The sequence below is a fragment of the Enoplosus armatus genome, chromosome 16 (assembly GCF_043641665.1).
Source record: "Enoplosus armatus isolate fEnoArm2 chromosome 16, fEnoArm2.hap1, whole genome shotgun sequence".
Lineage (NCBI taxonomy): Eukaryota > Metazoa > Chordata > Actinopteri > Centrarchiformes > Enoplosidae > Enoplosus > Enoplosus armatus.
Window position 1 is genome coordinate 19,126,500 of NC_092195.1, and position 9,389 is coordinate 19,135,888.

Below are 9,389 nucleotides of genomic sequence, written 5' to 3' on the forward strand. Positions count from 1 at the left end.
GGGACACCAGAGAGCCTCTTTAATCAAGATTCTCAGAGGAGAACTGCTGGTTTAGGATCATTGAAGTGTCTTTTACAAAGCTAGTAAGTTGATGACTGGTCCACTGAATCATAATTGATCTTCACAAACTGGAAGAATGTGGCTTCAGGCTGAAGAATAAACTACTTATATCAGTGTCCTAGACCAGCATTTCGACTGAGAGATACTTGGCACAAGTGGGCTCAGGAATCAAGAAGCACATTGTAAAATATCTGTATCTGTAACAAGTAATTTAAGGTTGTACTCAGCATTAAAGTTTCTTAAAATGAAGGAAAACTGGCATTGGGTGAATTAAATTTTACTTGTATCTTTTAACATTACCCCATCAACTTTCAAAATAATGCCACTCAAAGCCACAGGAAAGTGAATCAAAATTGATTCCACTAGCGTCTTGTTACGTTTTCAAATTCAAATATCGATAAACCAGATGATAATATTTTTCACCCTATTAGCCATTTTTCTTGCTTAAGAAGACTAAAATACTGAATACAGTAAAATGACTTGTTCATGTGGACCTTTTTACACTGCAGACACAATTAGAAATTCCTCTAACAGAGGAGGGAAGACGCAGCCTATGAGTTCATGTGCTCCACCTGTATGGCTGATGTGGAGACAGTGAGGCAGAGGTCTTTGTGGGCCACCGGCAGGTCCGCCACAGTGACTGGTTTGTACTGGATCTCGCTGGCTGCCACTGTCTTGTACTGATGCAGGTCAAACGGGCATTGAACCACAGCTTCCGTGGGCTGCTGGTGTGACTGGTAGCTGCCTGGTGGTCCAGGGTTAGGGTTCTGGTTGCCATTGTTAGGGTTGGTCTGGCCTTGGAGCTGGCCCGCTCTGCCCCCGCCTCCTCTCCCTCGGCCACGGCCACGGCCCCTGCCACCTCCTCCGCCTGGCGTCAGGCCCTGGGCCTGCTGAGCAGCTACTGTTGCTGCTACTGTTAGCGGGTCGGGGTTGTGCTTCCTCATGTGTTTCATTAGATAAGTCTCCTATAGTTGGGGAGAGAGAAGTAGAGGAGATGATGGATGAAAGAAAAAAACAGAATCATGGAATAAAAATGGCTGCTTGTTTTTCTTTCATACCTATACATACAAAAAGTGTATTCAGTAAACTTGTTTCATGTGGGTTTTCAGTAAGAAAAGTTTTGTAGAATTTATCCGCCAGTGTCTTATTGACAAAATGACAAATTTTCTATTGAAACATCAGTACTGTGTGGAATTCCAGCAATGCTAAACATGCTCTCCATATGTAATTGTTAAACATATCAGCAGCAGCAGTGTATAAAACAGATAGGATCGTCACCTTTCGTGATAAAATGACCTGGTGCATTAAAACATTTGTGTTGGTACATGAAGTTTGGTTAGTCAAGTCAACCATAAAAAATGGCAAGACATCCAACTTTAGGACATTAGGTGGGGATGCAAGACAAGTCAATAATAAATCTCTGAGTAATAAAGTACAATCATTCAAAAAAATACTAAAACCTGAGGACAGAACCCAAGATACTCATTCAATCAAAACATGCTATTAATATAAAGATAAGTCTGAGAGCCTACCGAGGTATAGGATCGGTTACAGAGGCCACAGGAGAACAGCTTGGCATGTTTGACGGTGTGTGTGGACAGGTGCACCTCCAGGCTGGCAGCATCTGTGTAACCACGGTTACAGTTGTGGCACTTGTACGGCTTGTCTTTGTTGTGCTGCCGACGGTGAGACTGTGTGGAGAGGAAGAGAGATACAGAGGAGGGATGGGATAAACAGCCGTCAGCAGTCAAGAAGTGATGTTTTCCAAATGCCCAGTGCTTCCAAATCTGATGCTGAGAGTACCACGAACATGTCTTAAAGAGCTGTTTGATGTTATATTCTTTCAGAAACAGTGAAAAAATCTACAATCAAGGGGCCAATAAGAACACTTCACTTGATCTTGACTACACTTGAAAAGGCAAAATAATTTCCATCCATTAAGGCAAATTCTTTTCTTAGCTTTCATGTGACCTAAATAATAATAATTATAATATCAAATTTACATTAATGTTTTGGAGAACAAAGAGAAGAAAACAGTCTTACTATAGAAAATGTCCTCAGTTAAGAGGCAAGGATCAAACCAGTGAATTCATTTACCTGTAGGTTGGACAACTGAGTGAAAGATTTTTCACAGCCAGGATGGTTACACTTGTACGGTCGGTCACCGGTGTGAATCCTGAAAGATCACAGTAACACAATTACTATCCACTATCTATTACTATTACACACACTCTATAAATTACATTTTCTTGCTGCACTTGCATAAAGAAAATGAAAAGTATTTACTACGCTTTCTCTTATCCAATGCAACATGTTGTACATACAGCAGTGTTACGCCAGTTCAAAAGTAGTGTGCTCATTCCTCCTTAGACATCTATCATTTAACGTCATTCACAAATGAAAGTAAACATATTAAGGGTATTTAAATGGCATTAACATCATAGCTTAGTTCAACCCTTTGCTTTCTCATACACTACTTTTACTTCCACAAAAGCCAATTCCTTTTGGCATGTGGTTTTATTATTTATTATTATGTCTAATGACTTGAGTTCTTGACATTTGCAAACCTTCAAAGGTATTAGATAAACTTTACCCTGCATTTAGACCATCGTATGATGAAGCAAGAAGCTGTGGAACAAGGCTTTGGAAAGTTAAATGTGGCATCAATAAACAATCTACAGTATTAAGCCATCCACGGCAGGAAATTACCATTAGCCAGGTCTTGGCTGTGGCTGACAAGTAACCTGTTGCCCATGTAAAGTCTAATCAATTTTTAAGCCACTCTGTGTAAGAACTGAAAATTTCTTAGTTTGGCAACTATTATTTCAATTATTAAAAAACATATAGTGACAAATCTCCCTCACAACACAGCCTGCCTCCCAAATTTGAAAGACTTACAAAAACTTAAGAGCAAAAAGATGCAAACAATCACAATGCCATAACTTTTCACACACCTGCTCCCATACATGCACACATAAAAACACATCCGGCCATTCAAACCCAGCCCAGCCCAGACCAGTACCGTGTGTGCTGCTGTAGGTGACTGAGCTGCCTGAATGTTTTCTGGCAGTAGGAGCAGGAGTAGGGCTTGGCCCCGGTGTGGATGCGGATGTGCTGGGACAGGTAGCTGGAGTTGGCAAACGACTTGGAGCAGTGGGGACACTTGTGGGGCTTGGCCTCAGTGTGGTTTCTAACACGGGAACCCGGGATCGGAGGGGTGAGGAGGTGGAGAGAGAGAGACAGAGAGAGAAACAGCGAGAGATTTTTAAGCTACAGCATGACCAAACTTCACGATGAACCGAAGACCAAATCATGCGTTAAAGTTAACAGGATCTGCAATCAATTGCGTTGATCACAGATCATTACGTTTGACAGTGTGCTCTTTGTGCTGTGTCTGAGTTGTGAAAACACAGAACAAAAACATACAGCAAGCACAGTCACGCTTTTCTCTTTCTCTCTCTCTCTCTCTCTCTCTCTCGCAGTCTCTCCATTTGGTGTGCCCTGCTTTGAGTGGAGTGTGAGTGTGTCTATGAATGTCTGGCTCTGCAGCAGTCAAACTGAAATGTAAGTTTAAGACAAGTGGCAGGCCACCGGAGCGCATCTTCCTGTTTAAAATTAATGGCCTGAAACCCACAAAGAAAACCCAGTGCATGGCAATAAAGGAAATGAAAACATGAAAAAGGTGAATGACAAGGTCAAACATAAAATTCATGACTGCATGAATGGGAGACCGGTGCTTTCATCACTTACACGGTCACACATAGTTACATGAAATACAAGAAAAACTATTCTCAATGTCGGGTTAGCGGCTTTATATGTGATATGAAATATGATCATGAGGGTGTGTAAAACATGCAGACTGACTCAATGAAAGAATGGCAAAAGCAATAAGGAGTGTGCATTGTTTTAAGGGGATAAATTATCATACAAAGTGTACTCACACTTGTGTGATTAAAAAAAACAGACTGACAGCATTTTCACTATCTAATAATGAACTTTGTCATTTGTAAACATAATCAGTGCCGTTATCTCTCCAATGTGATCTTAGCCAAAATTCAATTTTCACTGCTTATTCCACTTGACATGAAATTAAATTGAAGGTTCTAACATTACAAGTGGCTCCAATTACAGTGAAAGGTCTCCAGAAGGTGCTTAAAACCAAAGAGGGGATGTTTGAAGGAGTTGTGTGAAAGCAGAAGTGGATCCAAAGAAAACAGAGTAACTAAAATGGCAACATGCATGCAGTAAGCCAAGGTTATGAAACTATCACCAGCAGGATGAGAAAGTTAACACCAACCACTTACTAAATGAAATGTGGTAACTGGTACTCTAAGTTGACCTCCTCTACCAAACACTGTAGCATGCATCCACCCAGGCTCTCATGTATTCTGAGAGGAGTTTAGCTTGAAAGTGATCGAAGCAACTGTTAAATTTAATGATCAAGCTGGCTTCCTGTCCTGATAATCAATCAGTAACCAGAAAGGAAGTAATCTTCATAGATAAATACGTAACAATAACACGCTTAGAACCATGTTTTCATTTAAGTTTGGTACAAATGTGATGCTTAGACTGTGCAGAAATAGCTTTACACTGTCAACACTCTCCCAAAAGACACCGACACACCCCACACCCCTTCCTCCCTTCATCAGTCACCACACACAGGCCCACACATGTGCTTTAACAACAAAAACCATATGAACAAACAGATGCACTCAAACACAGGACCTCACAAACCACTCAGACCAGTACCTTGTGTGCTGCTGTAGGTGACTGAGCTGCCTGAATGTTTTCTGGCAGTAGGTGCAGGTGTAGGGCTTGGCCCCGCTGTGGATGCGGATGTGCTGGGACAGGTAGCTGGAGTTGGCAAACGACTTGGAACAGTGGGGGCACTTGTGGGGCTTGGCCTCAGTGTGGGACTTGGCGTGGATCTGCATGTCTGACTTGCTGAAGAACGTCACTGCACACATCCGACACCTTAGCAAGTGAGGAGTGAGAGAGAAGAAAACCTTTATGGCACACAAAGTCGTCAAAGAGATGTAATGTAGGGTTACATGTGGGCTTACAAATACATTCTTCTGCCTATAGTGTCTATATTGGCAGATGATGTGTTCTAAATGTTCAATAAAAATCGGTGATGCCAGAAAACAATAATTATTTTCGCTGAATATCTAAATATCTTTCCACTACCTGTAAGACTTGGGGCCATCTTTGTTGGTATGATCATCCTCATCATTTGACAGGTCATATGGGTCAGCAGTGTGGTGCTGTAACACAGCAACAATATATTAGTTATGGAGAAAGGCACAAGCACTGACATTTCATGCTGTGTAGAAAATCAATAACAGCTATATCAGAAATAAGAAGCAAAAGAAAAAAGAATACAAGAGACTCACCTGTCCACCAGCCGCGAGGTGCGCCAATATTAATGCATCACTTCCTGGCGGGAGGACCCCACCCACTCCAGCCACTCTTCCCATCACCTGTTTGCTCTTCCTGCCTCGCTTTGATGATGTCGGCATGACAACTGCAGGAGGGACAGCAATGTCCTCCTTCTTGTCTGGAAACAAGCAAAAAGTAAAAAGAAAGGAAGGAGAAAAGAAGGTGAGGGAAGAGTCGGTGAATGTTGTGTGAAGACAGCATCTATTACAGATGGAAATATGCGACAGAATCAGTCCCACACATTGACTCCATGAGTTGTCATGCAGGGTTGTGCGGCCTTGGTCAGGAGCAATACCAAATCTTACGAAAGAGTCTGGACATACACAAGCGTGTGTATGCTTGCATGTGTATGGATGTAACAACATAAAAAAAAGCAGGAATAAATAAATGGAGGGATGAGAGATTTGTGTGTCTGGCCCAGGCACCAACCTCTGGGTCTGAAAAGTTAAGTGCCTGAACTCCACTCGTAGCAAAAAGAAGTCAGATTATATAGAAGTCTATGAGAAAATGACCCTACTTCTGACTTGGTTTAATACCTCTGTAAATATTGTAAACATTTACATAAACTTTAACAATACAATTATTAACAATTATCTGACAAACTGAGATTGCATTCACATGTTGAAATGACTGAAGTGACGGTGAACTGCACCTGTGTTTTACCTGTATTTGAGGGGTGCAATGCAGACACTATCATGGTGGTGGCAGTGTGGTGTCCAGCTACAAATGACTGCGTGGAGGCAGTGGGGACCAGTGTGCCTTGAGGGGTGGTGATCACTAACCCCGCTAAGAGGAAGAGAGAAACTGTGATCTGGCTGTCCATTGGGTCAAAACAAACACTGCCAATATTTAAAGCCACAAAAATACTTGTCACAATGCTAAATTTTCACCTCAGTTTAGTATCAATATTCTTTAATAACCTGTACCTTAACACGGCTGCTTACAACCTGCTGATACTGACGTTGCATACAAACAGACTTTTATGTACAAAGATAATTGTTCAGATCAAGATTTGTAGCAGCTACAGTTGAATATTTATAATGTTCCTGACTCTCATGCACACATCTTAAAGTGATACCAACAAACAAATACAATAAAACAATACAGAAATGGCAAATGGAGTGGGGGATGTCATGATTCAGGCAGGAAAATGGACAAAGCAGCCCACTCACCTGCAGTCATGATACCCGTAGAGGGAACAGGCACAACGGTGATGTTCTGGGAGGTGTGCGACTGGTGCAGGTGTCCCCCCACCACACTTAAAGGTGCGCTGCTGCCACCACCACCTCCTCCTGCATTACCCCCACCTCCTTCCTGTTTGGGGACTACCCGCAACCCAGCCCCTGTGTCCATTGACCCGGGGATGGCGAGCACGGCCGTGGGGTAGTGGGGGGAGGAGGTGGAAGACGCAGAAGAGTGAGGGAAGGAGGGTGCATTGGTCTTCTCTGGACCTAGCTGCTCCTTTGCCTTGTTCAGGAACATGGCGTTCTCGATCTAAATAGGGATGAGTAGAGGGGCGGGTTGATGGTGAGAGGAAAGAAAGGAGGAAGGGAGAAGTAATAAAGAGGAGGGATGGGTGAAGGTAAATATTGGTAGATTTCACGAGGGTGGCAGGGTGAGGATGGGGTGATCACAGGAAGTGACGACAGGGAAGGAAGATGAAAGGTGAAATGCACGAGGAAGGAGGCCGTGGGAGATGAGGAAGACAGGTGGGGTATGAATAGAGGTGAGGAAAAGGAGTGGTATGATGATAAACAAGCGAGGTGGCGAGACAGGTGTATAAGTAAGGACGGCGAGGCAGATTGGAAGAAATTAAAAAGGACAAAGGAAAAGACAGAAGAGGAGGAAAGAGAATAACAGAGGATGGAGAGGAAGACACAAGGTTGGAGGAAGAGAAGAAGAGTCAAAGAAGTCAAAGAAGGGGGATAATGAGGGAAGACGTTGGTAGTAAAACATCGGTGTAAGTTAGCAGATGGGGGACAATGGGTTCGAACCATGTAGGGAGAAGACAGAGGAGTAGAAGGCGGCAATGACAGAGAAGAGAAAACGAAGACATGGTGAGATACAAAAAGTAAACAAAAAAACAGAACAAAGAGGGTTTGAAGAGATGACAGAGGAGAGGGACAGAAGGGATCCCTCCCAATGTCAAGAACTCATTCAAATAACGTCAATGTGAGGTTAATCTACCTTCACCGACTAAGCGAGCATTATCCAGTGGTGTTATTCACATGTTCAGGGTCAAATCATTGTCTGGTGTTATGCAATGTTTAAAGTACTTCCATAAACAGTCAAAAGTGATCATCGCTTCCCGGTATCTTTCGACATAGCACATACCACTTTACCATTTGTATTTCAAGACAATTCCAACAATAAGGTTGTCTCTACCTGTCCTTGTACAGTGGGGACGGGAGACCAAAAGTATGATGAGTTGAAATGGGAATCGTCCATTATTTCTGTAATTAAAAAGCAACACACTTAGAAAACACCTGTCCTCCTCCTCCTCTACCTCCTTACTATGCTCTTCTTTTCTTACTTTCATGTGAAACGAGACCATAAATGGCTGCATTTCAATCATCTTAGTTTGTTTCCTTTCCATGTATCCTCTCCTCCATCAGCTGACACACTGAACACGGTAAGTTTCAGGATCAGCATGGAGTACTCACACCAGCCAGCAGCCTATGCTACTAAATTTTAGCTGTGGCTGGTTAACGTGTCTACTAACTCAGCCACTTTGCTAGACAAGCAACCATTATTTTGAGGGATCCCATTCTAAAAGAGTAAAATGGCTTTTACGAAACCGACTGGTTGAAGGGAAATGCTTTTAGGTTTATCCTATTAGGGTTGTTTTTTTAATAATCAAATCAGATTTACAGAGAGGATGTGAAAGGAATCAGGCAAAGATGTTCAATCCCAGGAGGGATGGATATAAAAAAAAAACTACAGGAGGACAGAAGAGGCAAGAATTGAGAAACACTAACCATAATCAGTCTTTGAGGCTTTTGATAATGTTTTGTAACACAGCCCATGCATTTCCTCACTAGTCCCTTACACAGTATGTGTTGCTATTAACAAATTACACAATCTTAGAGTGGTTGCTTTATCAGCAACATGTTCATGAGTCTAGTTTTGGCAAACAAAACAATGCTGTGTCAAAATGTCAGAACTATTTATTGCCCACAAAAGTAACACAGAGGCGTGTTCTCCAAAACTAGATGCTAGTACAGTATGTGTTGAAAATAACATCCTTTCTAAGAGTGCATATGGTTTGTTGAAGACAACACTCACTGTTTACAAGACTACTGTCTATCTTTTCATTATCAAACCTCTGATCTTCTGTTTCCTGATCACCTCCCACTGACACATAGGCAACATGTTTTCTGTAGCACAAAGAAGGAAGTTTCATAGTTTCATTGTTCTATTTTGGCATGCACTTACACTTTATTTTCCACATACTTGCTACTGTTATAGAGCAACAGTAAAAGAAATCTTGAGGTTTGTTTTTTCTGTATGTATGTGAAGATTATGAATGCCATGCACAGCCATACTACTTACATACCAAGAAAAGCATGCAAGTTATTACATGTTAGTAAAGCCGAACTGACATTTAACATAACTGATAACTGTTAAGCACTTTAGGAGAGTATAGGCCCTTGAAAAATTAACTTCAACATAACAAAGTCATACACTGATAAAATAAACTCTGAAGCCACTGAGGTAACGATGTATCTCATGCAAAACATTAGCAATACATAACTCAGGGCACGTTTAACGTTGTTTTTCATGAGCCTCCACTCCTCTCTGCAGTTGCACAACCTATAAATAAATGACGGAGCAAGCTTCTGAGGCAAATTAATTAATTTCCCACAGGCTGTAGCTCTCTGGGAACTTAG

At 42.0% G+C, this 9,389-nt stretch overlaps 1 protein-coding gene across 1 annotated transcript; it reads right to left on the reverse strand.

Moving 5' to 3' along the window:
• Nucleotides 1-435: 435 nt before the first annotated feature.
• znf384a (zinc finger protein 384 a) lies at nucleotides 436-8,872 on the reverse strand. The gene is made up of 11 exons (XM_070921298.1): nucleotides 8,823-8,872; nucleotides 7,885-7,952; nucleotides 6,672-6,993; nucleotides 6,163-6,285; nucleotides 5,454-5,617; nucleotides 5,248-5,324; nucleotides 4,810-5,034; nucleotides 3,083-3,250; nucleotides 2,158-2,236; nucleotides 1,593-1,751; nucleotides 436-1,025 (listed from the first exon to the last, which is right to left on the reverse strand). Exons 1-11 carry the CDS (start codon nucleotides 8,869-8,871, stop codon nucleotides 612-614), a joined length of 1,848 nt encoding a protein of 615 aa, XP_070777399.1. The 5' UTR covers nucleotide 8,872; the 3' UTR covers nucleotides 436-611.
• Between the last annotated feature and the right edge of the window lie 517 nt (nucleotides 8,873-9,389).